Source organism: Vipera ursinii (assembly GCF_947247035.1).
Source record: "Vipera ursinii genome assembly, chromosome: 3".
Classification (NCBI taxonomy): Eukaryota; Metazoa; Chordata; class Lepidosauria; order Squamata; family Viperidae; genus Vipera; species Vipera ursinii.
Genome location: NC_139516.1, coordinates 118,249,474 through 118,269,175, shown reverse-complemented (window position 1 = coordinate 118,269,175; position 19,702 = coordinate 118,249,474). Strand labels below are relative to the sequence as shown.

Genomic DNA, 19,702 nt, shown 5'->3' with positions numbered 1-19,702 from the left:
TGTTTGAGTGTACAGTGGGTATATGTGTATATATATGCAGACTCACCACTTGAGAAACCTTCTCAAGTTCAGGGACCAGTCCAAGCAGTCACGAGGAGTCAGCACTGACATAAGATATGACATGGTGATATGTCAGTGCTAATTCTGGTGACTGCCTGGACTGGTCCCCTGGAGTTTACTTGACAAGGTTTTTCTCAGAAGTGGTTTGCCATTGCCTTTTCCTAGAGCTGAGAGAGAATGACTGGCTCAGTGCCACCTAGATGGCTTTGTACATAAGATTCTAGAACTTTTAGAGCCACCGAGCTGGTTCTCAATTGGATTTGATCACAAGGGGGCATTTATAATGGATATTTATTTTCATTGTCTAGGATCAAACATACATATATTCCATGTATTTTCAGAGCCACAATCTCTCAGCCCTAGGAAGGAGGTAATGGTAGACCACTTCTGAAATCTTGCCAAGAAAATTGCAGGGACTTATCCAGGTAGTTGCTAAGAGTCGATTCGATAGCACCAATTTTTCCCCTCTCAAATCAAAAATACATTTCCATGAACTCTCCATATCAAACTTACAAAAATTACAATCAGATCAAACAGAACATATTGTTGAGACTAATTTCATCAAGCTGGATGGATTTTGAATTCTGGACTGTGCTAAGAATAAGAAGTAATCTATAACCTTAAGTGTTTTATTCTCATTTTAGTATAGTAAAAAGTCATCTATACTTGGTGGTGGGATTCAGCTGGTTCGCACCACTTCGGCAGAACCAGCAGCTAATTTTTTGTTGCCCAGGCTCAGAATGGACTTCTGGAAGCAGCATCCACACAGAGAACCAGTTGTTCACATATTTGAATCCCACCACTCTCTGTACTGATGGTTTTATTACCAAAAAACATAAAAAACCTGTTGGACAAGGTCAGGGATATTTATTATTTATTATATATTTATTTATTATATTTTTATACCGCCCTTCTCCCGAAGGACTCAGGGCGGTGTACAACTTGCCTTATATGTGCTAAATTTCAATCTTTCCCCCCTTTTTTAAAAAAAACATGACTAGCAGAGAAGCTCCCTCTTTTCAGTGCTTCCTGGATACCTACCCAACCACAGGTCACATGAGCATTACAGGAGTCAGTACTGCTGGAGAACAAATGTGGTGTTGGTCAAGTCTGGGAACACCCAGGTTCAAGTCCACCCTTAGTTATAGAAACTCATTTGGTGACTTTGGGCCAATCACTCTCCCAGCCCAATTCAATCTCCTTTACATGTTGTTATTGTGAGGACAGCCTCATGCAGGTCATCTCGAATACATACAGATCTGACAAACAATAATCCTACTGTAACAAGAGAATCTTGGAGAAGGAGGCAATAACAACATAAAATAACGTAATAGGGTTGGAAGGGACCTTCGAAGTCTTCTAGTCCAACCCACTGCTTGAGCAGGAGACCCTGTAACATTCTGGACAAACGGTTGTCAATCTCTTTTTAAAAATGTCCAGTGATTAAATCCTCCAGTGATTAATTATTCTCACTGTTAGGAAATTTCTGTTTAGTTCTAGGTTGGATCTCTCTTCAATGAACTTCCACCCACTACTTCTTGTCCTGCCCTCAAGTGCTTTGGAGAACAGGTTGAACCCCCTCTTCTCTATGAAAGCCCTTCAAATACTGAAAGATTGCTATCATATCACCCCTAGTTCTTCTCTTTGTTAGAATAGACATACCTAGTTCCCACAACTGTTCATCGTATGGCTTAGCCTCCAGGCCCCTTATTATTTTTGTCTTGTATGCTGAGATGTTGGTTGAGTAAGTCACATATTTTGAAAAAAAGGATATTCCATTTCAATTCGAATGTCTTCCAAGCGGCCTCTGAGTTCTGCAGAATCTTCTTCACCATATTCTTCAAATACCTGCAGCTGCAGTTTCAGCTCCTCATTGTCTTGAGCATGCAATTCCTGTAAAGAGCACTGTCATTTCAGAGGATGTCCACTAGACAGCATGACCCTCTATTATTCCAAGAAAACTTCAAATTATTTGGTAAAATATTGTTTTCTCTCTTCCCTTTTCTTCCTCACCTCCCTGCTCCCCCCCCATAAGAGAACTAATTTGTTGAAATTATTTGAGACAAGAGACAAACTGATTAACACAAAACTGATTACAATGTCCCTGCCCAAACATCCATGACATAAGAAGGGAACCTCTTTATTATTTATATCTAGGCAATTCACATAATTGAAACACAAATTGAAACACAAATGGTATACAGGGTAGTCCTCAACTTATGACCGCAATTGGGACCAGAATTTCCATTTTTATGCAAAGCAGTTGCTAGGTGAGTTGCACCTGATTTTACAACATTTTTTGCCATAATTGATAAGCAAATCACAGAGCATTTAAGCAAATCTGGCTTTCCCAATTGACTTTACTTGTTGGAAGTCATCTGGGAAGGTTGCAAACGGTGATCACATGACCTCAGGATGCTGCAACCATCATAAACATGTGCCAGTCTAACAGGGCTAACAGCAGAGCTCTCATCTTCATTCAAGAATCAGTTAGGCATTTCCAACTGCCGAGAATACTTAATTTGCATAACTACACATTCCTTATTATTTTAGTTCTCTACCATTCTTCCTTTTGAGAATCCTATGTAAATAAGAGTTATTCTTTTGAAATATGGCCAGCTATAAAAGAACACAGGTATTCCTTGACTTATGACCAGTTGTTTAGCAATCATTCAAAGTTATGACAGTTTAGAAAGACAATGGGGAAGCTGGTAGGTAAGGTTGCACGCTGCTACTGCTGCTTGCCAAAGGATTTCTCCTTCCTTTCATGTATGGGGGGAGCAGGGAATCCTTTGCCAGGCTGCAGAAACGAAGCCACAAAAGGAAGAGGAAATCTTGCCCTGGTCTGCAGGAATGAAGCAAAATCCAAACTTTGTTTCTCCAGCACAAGACTTTCTTCCTGCGCAAGATGGGGAGGGGAATTCCTTCAGTGAGCTGGAGAAACAAAATAAGAATCCCAAAGCTTTGTTCCCACCTTCCACCACAGGTGTTCTCTTCTGTTCAGAGAGTTGCTGCCTGCCTTCTTTCGACAGGCACAGTGCTTTCACTTTGTTCACCCTAAAACTGGGAGAGCTGGGAATGCACTTGTTGAGCAAGGCAGTCATGAGGGTGTCTTGCTGAATGACCACTTTGCTCAATGAGCAAGATTCCAGTGCTAATTATGGCCATAAGTCAAAGACTACCTGAACCCCCAAAATAATGTTGAAGTGTAATTAAGCCCATCAAGTTGCTTACACGTTAAATGGAATCTTAAGATAATAGCTATCATCTCTCCCAATATAGCAAAGGTATCACAGTGGAAAAGAGAGACGTTTCTAACCTTCAGGATTTGCTGCAGTCCAGAGCGCATTAATTCACTGCGGATGTGCAGCCTGAAGTCGAGTTCATCTGATGGGATGATTAGAGCATTGATCAATTGTAGACAAGCTACCTAAGAAAGTCAAAATAAAAATGCATGATTCAAAGGCAACCCAGCTCATATTCTAAGTCTACTCCAGAACAGAAGTCTTCTCTTTCAAGGTAATCCATTAATATTTGTGGCCCAGTGTCCCTATTATATTTAAATGTATGCAGGGGGTCAAATAACCTTGGAATAATATACCTAGAGCAGCAGGAATGCATGGCTTGAAAAGACTACTCACTCCTTTTCATCCCAAAACCAGAATGTAGAATTTTAGAATCACAATGCTTACAATTGCTTTATAATTAATGGATAGCTAGTATGCTTTTCTAGAGCTTGTTTAACTAATCAAGCCATCTTCCTATTACCTTATAATAATTCTAATCAAAATAATTCTAATCAAAATGCCTGATTGCTACCTTGAGCTGGTTCTGAAGATATACATAAAGGATTTCAGAATAAAAGTCCGTTGAGAAATCAAGTGTACTCAGCAATGGTGAAATAAGAGAGAAAATGAAAAGGCATCAGAGTATTCTGAAACAGATAAGGTAGACAGACTGTGACATTCTTTTTCCAGGTTCCTCCTAGTACCTTTAATGCTACCGAAGTTCCACTTTTCAGGCCATCCACAATGGGTTTAAATCGTTCTACTTCATCCATTTCTGCACGTTCAGTCAATGCTCCCAAAACTTGCTCGTGCCTAACCAAAAATAAAGGAATCACCAAAAAAAAAACCAGAAAGAAAAAATAAAGGAAGAAAAAGGGGGGAAATAAAAAACAGGTTTTATAATTGTTACATGCCAAGTCTGTATTTTTTTAAAAAATATATATTATTTTGACTTGGGATTTTAAAGATCCCATATTAAAATTTAGGATGCCAATCAATTTCTTCTGAATTTGAATGTATCAAATTTAGACTCAATTGTACAACTGGCATATACTCATAGATTATATCTGGCACTTGATGTTTTTGTAAAGAGTGCAAATAACTAATCGTCAACTTTATTAAATTCAAAGTTTGCTCACAGCTGCCAGTGTTTTTACTGTTTATTGTCTTTCTTCAGCAGGCAATGTACTGTACCTCCTAGAATGTAGAATGATAGGGACTTCAGAAGCCTTTTAGTCCAAGCCACTGCTCGAGTAAAAAAAAATTACAGCATCCTGGACAAGTGGTTGTCTAGTCTATTTTTGAAAAACTCCAGTGATGGAGCACCTACAACCACAGAAGGCAAGCTACGCCACTGATTAATTGCTCTTACTGTCAGAAAATTTCTCCTAGGCTGGCTCTCTGTTTAACAAGCTTTCAGCCATTACTTCTTGTCCTGCCCTCAGGTGCTTTGGAGAATAAGTCAGCCCCTCAAGACAGTTATCATGTTTCACCTCATCCTTCTTTTTGATAGGCTAGACCAGGGGTGTCAAACTCGCAACGTCACATGATGTGTTGCGATGTATCACAACTGTTTTTCCATTGACGACAATGGGGTGGGCGCAGTTTCAGCATGATGCATCCGGTCCGCGGGCCGGCAGTTTCACACCCCTGGGCTAAACATACCTAGATCCCTCAACCATTCATCATACAGTTTAGCCTCCAGACCTCTTATTATCTTTGTTTTCTTCTCTACACACTTTCTAGGGTCTCAGCATCTTTTTTGTATCATAGTGACTGGAACTGTACCAGTATTCCAAATGTGGTCTTACCAGTATAGTACAAAGCAATATTAGCACTTCTCATGATGCTGATGCTATCCTTCTGTTGATGCAGCCTAGGACTACATTGGTTTATTATTTATTTATTGGCAGCTGCAAAACATTTCTGGCTTACACTTAAGATCACCTAGATCAGACATGTCAAACTCGCGACTTCGGGACTATTTTGCCATTGCCAGCAGTGGGGTGGGTGTGGCTTTTGGACGACACGTCCTGCCTGCGGGCTGGCAGTTTGACACCCCTGACCTAGACCTTTCTCACTGTTACTACTGTTGAGCCAGATACTGCCTATTCTATACCTATGCATCTGGTTTTACCTGCCTAAGTGCAGGATTTTACTTTTCTCATCAATGAACTGCATGTGGTTAAAGGAACTGCTAAGTCTTAAAGTCTGTCAAGATCCTTCTAAATCTTGAGTCTCTCTTCCAAAGAGTTAGCAATTCCCTCCAGAAAATCTGATGAGGTTTTTTATTATATCCCTCATCTGGATCATTTATAAAGTGGTTGAAGAGTACTGGGCCCAAGACAGAACCTTGAGGTACGTTACTGAATGTTTCCCTCCATGAAGATATAGTTCCATTAACTAAATGTTTAAATAAATAATTAAATTCTCATTTCTTCAGTACAAAAGGCTCAATTAACAAATTATTACCTTTTGGGGATAATAATTAACTGAATGTGAAATCTCTTTGAATCCTTGTAACACACATATCATTTCTGTCTCTCATTATTACATTTTTCTGTTGTATTTTCTTTATTTATACAGCTACCTATTTTATTTCTGTTTGTATATCAAAAATGTTTTGAACAAAACTGTGCAAAAATTATGGAGAGGAATCTAAGTGCTATTACAAAAAATACTTTTCTTGAATTCATTCATAACAAGTAAAAGTTAGGAGGAACAAATGCATTGAGTTGTGTCTTTAAGATATGCAAACAGAAGTAAATTTGTGAAACAAGCTTTGCTGATTCCTCACCTCTTGCTATAACCTCCATTTATGCTCTGAAAAGCTATAGATGTAAAACTTTCTTAAGTAACATGGGATGAGGGTAATGGCTTCAGGAAGAGAATGTTGTTTCAACTTTTTTTCCCTTGGGATATTCAGAACTCATCTCCTGTACCAATTATGTGCTTATTAAGAGGCATAACTGATAAACTATATTTTAATGTATTTTCCTAAAAGGACCCATTCTTCTACAGCATACAAATAAACCAAAAGATAAATTACTCATTGCCACATACATATCCACAGGCTGAGGCAGGATGCAGAGAGCAGAGAGTAGCTTGATAGCATCAATCATCATTGTAGGGACTTTAGGATCAACTGCTTTTGCCAAAAGTAGAATCCCATCCTCTGTTTCAAGCATTGTCTTAATTCCAAACTAAAATAAAAACCAATTCAGGTGAATAACTTAGATTATAGGCAGAAATAATATCCATACCACAAAATAGCACAAGTCTCACAAAAACATTACACTGTATGTTCAGAAAACAAGAGAAAGGGAATATGTTCTAAGGAAGAACTTTTGAGGCGAATTTCGAGAAGAACTTAAAGGCACTTTCACTCAATACTGTTTCCATTCCTCAGTGTATTCAAAGTGCTTTTCAGTCTGCCAAGCAATTAACTGAATAGGCAGGGAACATGATGAATGGGAAAATGGAAATATACATACAACAATCTAGACACTTTTGATGTCAAATTTGCTGTAGAAAATATAGGAAACCAATATAAAAAAATTCCAGCAATCGTTGTATATGAAGTTGTCTTATATGTTGATAATGGATAGATCTGATGTCAGATTGATCTAACCATATATAAATAAGAAACCTAAAGCTTACAGCATCTATGTTGACGCATCATTTCCTGCTAATGGTTAAAGTTAATACAGATAGTCTTCAACTTACAAGCATGATTCAGCCCCCCAATAATCTGTTGTTAAGTGAGACATTTGTTAAGTGAATATTACCCATTTTGTGACCTTTCTTGCCACAGTTGTTAAGTGAAACACTGCAGTTCTTAAATTAGTAACAGGACTGTTAAGTGACTCTGACTTCCCCATTTATTTGTCAGGAGGTCACAAAAAGTGATCATGTGGCCCTGTACACTCATAAATATGAGTCAGTTGCCAAGCATCTGAATTTTGATTATGTGACCATGGGATGCTACAACAGTCATGTGAAAAACAGTCATAAATTATTTTTTTCAATGCTGTTGTAACTTAGAACAGTCAGTAAATGAACTGTTGTAAGTCGATGACTGCTTATACCAGTCATTTTTAAAAATATTTTACAATGCAGATTGTCCTCAGTTATTAATCACTTGTTCAGTTACTATTTGAAGTTACAATGGCACTGTATGAGGAGACATGACCAGTTCTTCTAGGTGTGACTGTCACATGATTGTAATTTGGGTGCTTGACAACCAACTCCCACAATCATAGGATTGCTATTTGCATCATTTTCTGCTAGCTTCCAAAAAGCAAAGTAAATGGAAAAGCCAGCAGGAGGTCACAAATGGCAGTCAAATGATACCATGCTTTATGATTGCATCACTTCGCAACAGAGTTGCAGAATCCCAGTTACTCTCGTTATGCAACGACTATCTTTATGCATGTTATAACTAAAGCTAGGTTTTACTGCAAACAGGCACATGGTATTCTATGCACACAAGAATGTCTACCTAGAAACTACTTTGTCTCCCAACATACTGATGTTCACATTCCACCAATTGGGACATATATCGGTAGCTGGGGTCAATATTCAAGGGCTCATTTGCCGATGACTGTGGCAATGTGGAATGTTACGAGGGGTATATGTCAAAGAGTTTGAATTAAAAAGAAATGGAAGAAAAAAAAACTTGTCAACAAAGAGGGGAAGAATGCAACAGATTTTAAAGAACATGGTCTCATCATGTGAAATTGACAAATACATTCCTGAAAGGATGAGTTTAATGAAAGGTTAAAATATGTTAGAAATTATTAATTAGGGTCAGAAATGCATCTTTGAAATGAAATGCTAGCAAATAGTTGAAAACTGAACCAAATGCAATACAAGAATTTTCTTAGTAATGTATTTTAAGGATAAATGGCATTGGCACGAGGAATTTTTGTGATGGTGTTGAAGAGTGTGTTGAATCAGCATGTGAGTACGTTTGTGCTTTTATATGCAGACTAGATGAGCCATGCCAAACTTTGGCTCATCACTTCAGAGATATTTCTAATGTACTGCCTTCACTGGAAAAGGTGGGATACATTCAGAGATATATCTGTCTAGAAGATATCCAATGTTGAACTGTATAGCACAAACATCAGCAGAGGAAATATTGTGACATTTTGTGTTGTCATAGATTGCTTTATGATATTTATATTTTAATATGTTTTATATAAAATTTGCCAAATTTCAATTCCATGGGAGTCACGGATTTCAGACACATACTGAAAGTTAGCCCATTTAATGTAACTTCATTGAAAAACATTTGCCCTATGGTACACCACTTTGCTCAGTTAAGGATTACAGGAATCAGCATTTTAAAGTTTTAAATCCAGAGTTTTAGTAATATATAGGTAATACCATATTCTTGGCTAACAGCCCCAGTGATTTTCAGTAAAACATATACAAATTAATTGATGCAATAAACAAAATGGATTTGAAGATTAATAAAAAAATCTACTTGCAACTGGTAAAATTAAGAGAATAAACTATTACAAATTATATATACAGTAAATGGGTCAAAAATTTGACCAAGTGCGTCCTTGGTAGAACATTTCTTAAAGATTAGAATGCCTGCAACATTCTCTTTTTCACATATTTTCATATTTTAAACTCCATTATCGTACTACTGTTTGCACAATTGATTTTATTCCTTCTGCACCTCTCAGATATACTTACTTTACAGTTCACTTAGCATTCCTTTCTATTTTAGTTTTTTTATGCCTAAACTGTTCTTTCTCTCAATTCTCAAAAGTATTTTTCCAATGTTCATACCACTTCAAATAATCACTCATAATCTCCTCACAAATAACTCTCACAGAAAAATTTATTAGACTTTCTCTTCATTTTTTTGAGTGTTTTCCTGCCAACATTTTGTTTAGGAATGTTTTATCTGCAGTGAAACTATTTGAATAAACTAGGACAAAAGACAGATGTCAAAAATTTCTGCCTATGTGTGGCCACAATTAATTTTGTTGATTTGTAAATTTCTTTTAACATATTTTAAATAGTGCTAATGTTCAAAGTCATTTTCTCACCCATCCTTATATTCTTGCTTTATTATGACCCTTGCTTGTAAGTTTAGAGCATCATTTTCTGTGCTCATATCCAGTGTATAATAGTGTTCCTGAACTGATTTCTTCTGCTTTGAGAAACTGATTTGATTTTTTCATCTTCTTTCAGTAAATGTATTCCTTTTTAATACTGCCTAATCTTTCTAGTACTGTTCTTCTTAACTTAGACAGTTATCTTCATCTCATTTTAGACTCCCGTAATCCTGAAATTTATCCTTGTCTTGTCTCTTTAGTTCTCTCCTCACAATTTCTAAATTTAGAATTAAAAGTCTTAGTAGTATAATAGGAAATAACATTAATTATAATTTTCATTCAGATTACCTTTCAGGGTTTTTTGTTTCTACTTGAATTATATTTTCTGCTTCAATTTTTTTTTAGATTTATATTTCATGTGGCTCTTAACCATGGTTTTAAGTATTCACAGTCTGAAAATACAAATCAGATCATGCCTTCTGAGGTAAAGGGTTTCATGTATTGGCAGCTTTGCAAGTTTTTTCTCTACATTTTATAAATATGCAAAATTGTAGACAGACTTTTGCATGAATAAACTTTTTCTTTCACAATGCCATTCTCCAAAATCTTAATATTCACAACTATTCAGCTGGAATAAAGTCCTTGTGAATCAAGATTTTTCAGAAGTGGTTTGTCACTGCCTCCTTTTTAGGGCTGAGAAAAAGTGACTGGCCCAAGGTTACCCAGCTAATTTTTTTTGTCTAAAGATAGACTAATACTGCTGAAAAAGAACATGTTTAAATTCCTGCCCATTTGTAATTTTGGTTTCTACTAATTTTTGCTTATATTCCTTAAATATAAGGAATTATATTCACAAGTTTCTACATGGAGAAAATAAGGGACTTACTTTGTTGTTCATGAAAGCTTTTAAACACCTAATAATTTCATGTTGGATCCTGAAGTCATATGACCTGGAAAAATACAAGACACAAAACTGAAAAAATATTAATTCTACACCCAGAATTATCTACTTACACATGTAGGCTTCCATTCCAGAACATTAAAAAACATGCAAAACCATAAGAAACTGTGGCAGAATGCTCCTAACTATATCAAAATTCAGTAGAGAAAAAAATATGACTGGATAAAAATACTACCCACAAGGCCCAATCTTGTGGATCCATACGTCCATTTATCCTTATCCTACCCAAATGTCCTTATTTTTCCTTTAATCTTTGTACACCCAAATAAAACACACAATGAAAACAAGTTTCCAGCATGTAAATATCATCTTACCCATTCATTCATTCATTCATCCCTCCACCCATCCATCTATATTAAAAGCTACAGTATATTCATTCAACCTTCCAACCTACTTATGAAAGCCAGTGTATTTAGAGTCCTGCACTAAGGTATGGAGATTCAGGTTCTAGACCTCCTTTAGGCATAGAAACTCACTTGATGATTTGGGGCCAATAACACCCCCTCAACCCTACACTGAGAAGTTAAAAAACATCTATCTACTGACCAACACTGGACCAGCATGGTAGATTACAATCCATATAATATGCACACTTTTATACACCAATGAGGCAGAATGTTTGTGCATATACACAAATTTATCAAGGGGTGTGTGTGTGTGTGTGTGTGTGTGTGTTTGTGTGTGTGTGTGTGCAAGCATTCCATTTGGGTGATTGTGAATTAAGCATATTCTATCTATATACTAAGTTTATTATCTATACTAGTTTACAATATATACAAGTACATGTATATGTATAGATTTTATCATTTTATCTCAATTCAAGTGCTCCTTACCCAGAAAACTCATCCTTCTCATCATGAAGACCTTTCAAGATGTCCAGCAGGCAATTCAGACCTTCAGCTCCAAAATTTTGCACCCAGCTGTAATTGTTGCAGAATAAAACAATACAAAATTTATTATCTAAATAAAATAATTACTTCATCTTCTTATTGCACTGGCAATTGCATAAAGGTAGTCCTCGAATTACAATCATAATTGGGACTAGAATTTCCATTGTAAACTGCTGTAGTCATAAGTCGATTTGGACCTGATTAAACACAATTTTTATGGTGGTCATTAATCAAATCACCATAATTGTTAATTAAATCATGCAGCTGTTAAGTCAATCCAGCTTCTCCAACGGGTTTTTTTTGCCAGGAATTGGCAAAAATGATCGCAAATCACAATCACATGACCAAGATGTACCAAAAATGTGATTAGATGACTGTGGGAGAGGTGCAACCATCATAAGTGTGAGTACAGGTCATAAATCACTTCTTAGGCCATCACAATTTTACACAGTCGTTAAATGAAGAGTTGTAAACCAAGGACTAGCTGTACATCTGTCTCCAGACATGCATCATGTCCACAAATTTTAAACAGTATCTAGCAATCAACAATGTTCCAACTGAACCATTACCTGACAGGATTGTTATTGAGCGACACACGTAGAGACTCCAAACATCCAAGGAGCTGTGCATCTTTAAGACCAAATTTTAGTTCCTGAATGTACATAATAGGAGATTTCGAATTCTCCTTTTGACTCATGCCCTGCAAACGAAAAAGAATGATAAATATATATCCATTCTTTCTAATTTAAATATGTCTCCACAGCACAGAATAAAATTCTTGAATTGAATTTTTCTCTAATGTTCCAACAGACGAATACAACAAAGCTTTCAGTTTTAAAAATGGGTTCAACTGGATATTGCTGAACTGTATCCAATTATAATCCTCTTCTATTTGCTATAATTTAGGGCTACTTCAGTATTTAGATACTGGCTTTCTATTATTTTCTCCATCCCAGAGATTAATGATCCACTATACTTCATTTCAAAAATATATTAGAATACAGCTGGCAATTCACTGTATGTTTGCCTTATAATTATAATTACAATTCATAATAGAAATTTGTACTCGGATTTCTTGTAAAAAGTCTGAGGTTGATTTCAGGAATGTGGAATCAGTTATTATTACTGTTTGATATGTATGTTTCTTGTCCAGCAACTACTCAATAAGACTAAAACAAGTGAGACTTGTTAAGTTAGATTAAAACAAAAAATGGAATATAAAGTTATTATGAATTAAATTTAATAATAAAATATTAAAAGCAATTAACAATTAAAAGCTTGGCAAAACAGATGGGATTTACTAATTTTCTAAATAGGATAGAAGTGTAGTAACAACAACTTGCACCTAAACATCAGCAAGACGAAAGAGATGGTGTTAGACTTCCGGAGGAAAAAAGAGGAACCTGCCCCACTTTACATCGGGGAGGACTGTGTAGAGAGAGTTCCCTCCTTTAAATTTCTGGGGGTCTACCTCTGTGAAGATCTGACCTGGAAAGTTAACACAACCCAGGTGGCTAGAAAGGCCCAACAGAGGCTTCACTTTCTTAGGATCTTGCGGAAGAACAGGGTAGAACAACAGCTAATGACCCTCTTTTACCGGTCTACCATAGAGAGCGTCCTCTCATATGGTATTGTGGTTTGGTATGCCGGTCTGACAGCCGCGGATAGGAAAGTATTACAGAGGGTAGTGAGCACAGCACAAGACATTGTGGGCTGTTCCCTGACACCACTGGATGACATCGCCAGGGCTCGTTGCCTTGGAAGAGTGAGGAAGATTCTCAGGGATGACTCACACCATGGACGGTATCTCTTTACTCTCCTACCATCCGGTAGGAGATATAGGAATATAGCCAGCCGTACCAACAGGCTGAAGAACAGCTTTTATCCGTGGGCTGTTAGGCTTTTGAATGGGATATAATCTTATGCAGAGCTGACTTGGGAGGCCGGTGTGTGGTGTAGTTGGTTCACATAGTGTGGTGGGATGGAGGGTTTGTTGTCACTGTGTGTTGGGGGGAGAGAGCACAGGGGGAGGCTCAGCTAATCTCAATGTACACATGTTGTACTTTGACAATAAAGGTTTATTTATTTATTTATTTATTTATTTATTTATTTATTTATAAGGGTAGAAATATGTATCTTAACAGGAAAGGGTGTTATTACTTAGATAGTCAGCATCAAGCTACTTAAGACTTTAAATTGAGCTCTTGAATTAAGCTCAGTAAATAGCCAGCAACCAGTAAAACTTTTTCAGTAGAGGTACTGCAGAGTTTCTGCACCTTGTACTTCTTAGCACCCTAGCTGTTCCATTATACACCAACTGAAATTTCCAGAAATTTACAAGGGTACTCATACAAAGCATACCACATTAATCAAGAGCAGACTATTGCCAAAACCGACCAGTTCAAGAAAAACTATAGCTATCTCATGAATTATAATTCTGCAGAAGCACCCTTTGCCACATCAACAACTTGCAATTCTATGACAGTTGAGAATTAAATTCCAAAGTGTCTGTCCTTTGGAACGTTCTTCTCCCAGAGATTAGAACACAGAATAGGTTTGGAATAGACCTTGGAGTTCTTCTAGTCCAACCCCGCCTAAGGCAGTAGAATTTATTCCATTCCAGACAAATGGCTGTCCAATGTTTTCTTGAAAGCCTCCAGTGATGGAACCCTCATAACTTCCAATTAATTGTTCTCACTGTCAGGAAATTTCACCTTAGTTTTAAGTTGGATCGCTCTTTAATGATGTTTCATTCTTACTTCTTGTCCTGCTCTCAGGTTCTTTGGGAAATAGGTTAAAAACCCCTCTTCTCTTTAACAGCCCCTCAAGTAATGGAAGACTGCTGTCATTTCAACCATAGTCCACTTGTGGCTTGAACAATAATCTTTGGGCAATTATTAGGTCCGTTTAAGTGCAAGTGTGTTGCTTTCTCAGATCTCTCAGAAGCATGGCGAGATGTTGGGAAGACTGCTTAGGCTGAACCTTATTTAATTACGACACAATTTAACAGTCAAGTTTTTTTATATTCTGATTCCCTGCTTCTTAAACAGCGGAAACATTGCAACCTTCCATTTACTTTTAGATTCACAGCAGTTAAATGATGTTCTAACTGTAAACTAAATAAAGTAACTATACCGAACAAGTATTATGCTCAATTAATGGCTGAAACTACCTTGAGTTTATTCCATTTTATAGTCTGAAGCCACTAAGATTTTTTCAGCTCTTCCTTTATTCAGAGAAGCCAGTAAATAAGCGATCATATTAAATACTGTGCTCTACAACCAGAGAACAGTATCAAAGAGTATAGACCAGACATGTCAAACACAAGGCCCGGGGGCCAGATCCGGCCCGCAAAGTGGTTTCATGTGGCCCGCGTAGCCATCCTGGAAACTGTGAGGGAACGGCCCCCACTGCCTTGGCCCTGGCCCAGAGACCCTCATTCTGCCAGAGACCCTCATATCTGTCCCACTCCTGCCCAGGCCCCCATAGGCACCCTTGATGCGAACGATGTAGAGCTGGCCATGCCCACCCACAGTAGGCCATACGCACTCTAGCCACGCCCACCCAGTAGGTCATGCCCACCTTGGCCATACCCACCTGGCCCCCTGAGGGCAACCGCAATGCTGATGCGGCCCTCAATGAAATTGAATTTGACACCCCTGGTATAGACAATGATAGATACCTGATTTCCAGCCATCCTTGACAGTTAACCTCTTACACATAATTTTTGGATAACTGACACTTATCCTGCAACATGAATCAAGCAAACCCTAGACATATTCTCTAAATCTGACCACTCCACAACCCAAGAACTCACAGCTTTAGAAGTATGCAGGTACTGAGACACCATTTCTCTCTTGATACTAATGTCTTTCTCCCTTAGAGGCTGCTGCTTTTCCTCATTTAGATTCATATCCACCTAGCAAAGAAAGCATAAATATAATCATAGAATTATCATTGAGAGTTATCTAGAAGATCATCAAGTCTATCCATATGTACATTGCAGGATTCCCTACGCCATCCCCATTAGATGACTATCCAGTCACATGAAGCTGTATTCTTTTGACAAAATTACAAATAACAATATTTGATTTCTCCTAAATGAATTCTGGGTTTAGGATTTTTTGTTTATTTGCTGCAGTAGAAAAAGTAATCAAAGTCCTCCTTCCCAGAGCAGAAAGAGAATTTTTCACATCACAAAAATCACACATTCATTTCAGCATAACTACAAGCAAAGGGGAACTTTTAGCTTTGTTATTCTCAAGGTATAATTGTAATGGTACTTACCAGCATCTGCTCAAAGAGAAGAAGTACATCTTCATCAGAGATATCCTGCAAAGTCTGACCTGTCCCAGAAACATCCGAGTATGAAGCAGATGAATTCCTATGTGTTGTACTGGGTTTTTCTTTCTCTTTCTTTATTCTCATACTGGTGAATCTCTCAAGCTGATTAATAAAATATAAAATTAACGCTGGTGTTATTTTTCTATTCTTCTTTTCCATTCAATTTTAAATTGTGCTACTTTCTTATCTATAATGTATAAGTACTTTGGCAATGTATTGGAAAAATCAAAATCAATGTTCTTTTAAATCTCTTCATGCAATTCTCTAATTACCAGGGCTGTGCAAAGCTTCTAATGGTGCTTTGATTCACTGAAGTTTCTACTGAATCATTCCATTAAACGCGATCAGATCAAAATAGATTTACTTTGATGTACTAAATCAAATGTCTGCAAAATACACACACTCACATACACTGTTGCAAATGCAATTCCTAACAGAGAGACCAGTGAGAAGATTAAATGCAGAGTGGCTAATGGGTTATCTATCACTGAAATTATGTCCAGCTAAGGAGCTCTGTTATTTTATTAAACTATTAAACTAACTCTTTTAGGTTTGGCAAGGCTAATATTACTTTGATTTGTATTTACTTTCTCACCTCTCAATATCTTTGATGTGGCCATTTAAGCCTTAACTCACAGTCCCTTGTGACAATAATGTTACAATTCTATATGGGCCCAAGATGGAGGATTGACTCAAGGAAACTCAATATGCCCTCTTGGGTCAAACTCTGTGTTAGGGCAGATTTAAACTTTTTGACAATGATTGAACAAGTGCCTAACTTAGGGACTGTCCCAAGCATTCACATGAGTTTCAAAGAATAAACGTATGATTTAAGTACTGTTTTTTGCATTGTTCTTTTGCTAAAATCAGTAGCTATAACACATTTAAAACAAAATATTGCAACTGTTTCTAGAATAGGGGATAGCAAAACTATAAATACCACTTTTTAGTGTTTCTCACTGCTCCAGCTTACTCCTATTGCTTCTCTGAACAATATAGTAGATTTTCACAATCCTGATGCTGCTAACCTCTTTCCAGCTTGCAAATTTGTTTGCCAACTAGCTGTGCAATGCCTCTTGGTATCCCAGAACCCATCCACACACACCCCAAAAACCCAGACACAACAAAGATACACTATCCTATAGGGCAAATCAATTAAAATTCGTCAGTTTTATACCAAGCCTGGCACCTCAGAAAATGGATGGAAATGAAATGCTTACCTTTTGAATAATATTTGAAAGGTTTTCTTTTAAAGTGGGATAGGACATTGTCTGCAGTTTTCATTGTCACTCAACCAGCTAAAAGCAGTCTTTCTCAATTTCTATTTTAAAAAGGACTGCAACATTATCCAAAGCAGAGTATCCTGTCCTTCCATATGCTGATTTTATAACCACCAGAGTTCCCTCTCATCTAAATTAAATTTCAGTTTGTTTACTGATGGACAATCCATTACCACCGCCTTTGGGATACAAAGATTTATTTAGAATTCCTGTCTTCTCACTAGAGGCATATTTAGGTACTAACAATACTTCAAATTAAGTATCAAGATAATGCATGCATTTTAAAGATGAGAGAAAACAATGGGAACTCTTGTGGTTGCCTATCATCCCAATGCCTATTATGTATAGGAATACTTCAGAGAATCAGATTTTTAAAAAGAAGGGAGGGTGGGTAACATAATATGTTATCTTCCAGACTAATTATAGAAAAGCAACCAAGGAGGCGAAGAGGTTAAAAATTACACTCTCCTTTCAATCTGCTGGTGCAAACTATATATTTAATCCATTGAACAAACTGGATGCCAGAGTCAAAGTGACACTGCTTCAACAAAAGATACCATTAAATATGTACAAACATTTCTTGCAAAAAGAGTAGCATCAGGAATACAGTAACAGAGACAAGAATACTATACCATCTTTAAAAATGGTGAGTATACTCTATCAAGGCAAACACTTCACAAAAGAGAAGTTAGCAGTCAGAAAGCTAACAATAAAAACCCAGGGAAGAGAATGCACAAAATTTGTATTAGGATTTATAGATAACTTACAAAAACAGTTAATGCCAAAAATATATAACACAATTGCTCTTACCTCATCTGCCATTGCACGCTTCAAATTCTACAATTGGGGAAAACAAAAAAGGCAGAAAAAATGAATCAATAGATTACAAAAAATCCAGGAGCAAAAGAGAAAGGGCTAGCAATACACATAACGTGGGCATTAATGTCCACAAATATTTTCTTCTTAGTTATTTTCTTCTTAGAAACACAATTAAACCATTTTCTTTTGATTTTATTTAATAGCAATTCTTAAGCCCACCAAGCATTTCATCCAAAGAGCTAAAGAGCGTGAATTGTACTAGCAAGCTTTATGTGAATGTGTATTTCAGACAGTATTCTTTGCATACAAAAATCTAAGCTATCTGTAAATACAAAAACCAAGATATTCTAAAACACATTTTTAAAAATATGAAGACAACATATCTCTGGGGAAGAGTTCCAAACTGTATGTGAAGAATAAAAGACAAAAATGGGGGGATATTGGGTGAAAAATCATTGGAAAAAGAACAATTTAACTGATAGAATATCTACTTCAATTATTTGCATTTTTGCATTTAAGCTATAAGTTTCAATAATGCAAAAGAGTCTGCTGCTTCAGCAGGAGGTTGGACTAGAACACAGGTCTGCAACCTGCGGCTCCGGAGCCGCATGTGGCTCTTTCAGCCGTCTCCTGCGGCTCCCAGTCCTCTGCCATGTGCAGTCCAAAAAAAAAAGTGGGACTAAAAAAGTTCAACCAATCAATTCAAATATGCAGGGCAAGTGCATATCTCGCCTTGGCTCCACTCTTCAGTCAAACCCTGTTCTGCGCATGTAGGTGCATGTACGCACATGTGCACACATTTTTTGCGGCTCCCAGTTTTTCCTTTTGTGAGGGAACTGGTTCCGAGTGGCTCTTTCACTGTTTCAGGTTGCTGACCCCTGGACTAGAAGACCTCCAAGGTCCCTTCCAACTCTGTTATTCTTTATTCTATTCTGTATTTTGTAAAAAGCATCAGCAAATAGTCCCAAAGGTCCTTTTTCAAAAGGCAGCTGGACTTTGTTTTTCCTTGAACACATTTCACTTCCAACTCTGTTATTCTTTATTCTATTCTGCACTTTGTAAAAAGCATTAGCAAATAGTCCCAAAGGTCCCTTTTCAAAAGGCAGCTGGACTTTGTTTTTCCTTGAACACATTTCACTTCTGATCCAAGAAGCTTCTTCAGTTCTGACAGAGTCAGAAATGAAGACGCTTCTTGAATGAGAAGCGAATCATGACCTGGATGACTGAGAATCTCTACAGACATCAGCAAATAGGGATCCCTTTCAACGGAAAGAGATAAAATGTAATTCTTTCCCTCCTGTTACAATTTGAGAAAAGTTTTTCCACTGAATGTATGGGTATGTGCTACCACTTAAAAATATCCCCTCTGTGAATTAGAATCCCATATAACAGATATAGGGAACTTTTAGCCCATGGAATTTCTGAATTCAGTTTACCATCACGGGCAGACTCAACTTTCTCTTTTGCTCTGGCTAAAATGTATTCTTCACAATCCCATCTTTTACTCATAGAAACTTGTCATTTTCCAACTAACGGATGAACAAACATGAAAACTCTTTGTCAAACCTTCAAACGATCCTGGCCACAGCCATCTTTGGCTCATTTTTGGTTGCCACAGTAATGAGAAGAGGGAAATGTGTTCTCTTAATTTAGTCATAACAAATACTAATAAGCTAATTTCCTTAAACCAGAAGTGGAAAACATGAAGTCTTTATGTAGCACTGTAGCCAATGTGGAGTATAAAACTCTCTTGGTTGTTCTATGTCTCCTTTTACCCTTCTCTTGCTTGATGTGTTAGCCACTGTGCTGTCTCTTTTTCTATATCCTTCTATATTTTCTCAAAGATCTCCCTCTCAAACTCATGCATGTAACTTAGCTCTTTCTCTATGACTGGTGACCCTCTAAAAATATTATCTGTGGCTCCACTCAGTAAAACCACTCCATGGTTTAGAAGTGCTATATTTATATTCCACAAAGTTACAAA

At 37.1% G+C, this 19,702-nt stretch overlaps 1 protein-coding gene across 1 annotated transcript in view; it reads right to left on the bottom strand.

Annotated features, from left to right (window-relative positions):
- The window catches only part of DIAPH1 (diaphanous related formin 1), a 94,575-nt gene that overhangs the window by 64,480 nt on the left and 10,393 nt on the right, over positions 1-19,702 (bottom strand). The window contains exons 2-11 of the mRNA XM_083357577.1: positions 17,710-17,736; positions 15,563-15,721; positions 15,093-15,194; positions 11,845-11,975; positions 11,219-11,305; positions 10,311-10,374; positions 6,411-6,550; positions 4,052-4,160; positions 3,380-3,490; positions 1,814-1,953 (exon numbers count right to left, since the gene is read on the bottom strand). Coding sequence (XP_083213703.1) covers positions 1,814-1,953; positions 3,380-3,490; positions 4,052-4,160; positions 6,411-6,550; positions 10,311-10,374; positions 11,219-11,305; positions 11,845-11,975; positions 15,093-15,194; positions 15,563-15,721; positions 17,710-17,736 — 1,070 coding nt within the window. The remainder of the gene's footprint in view (positions 1-1,813; positions 1,954-3,379; positions 3,491-4,051; positions 4,161-6,410; positions 6,551-10,310; positions 10,375-11,218; positions 11,306-11,844; positions 11,976-15,092; positions 15,195-15,562; positions 15,722-17,709; positions 17,737-19,702) is intronic.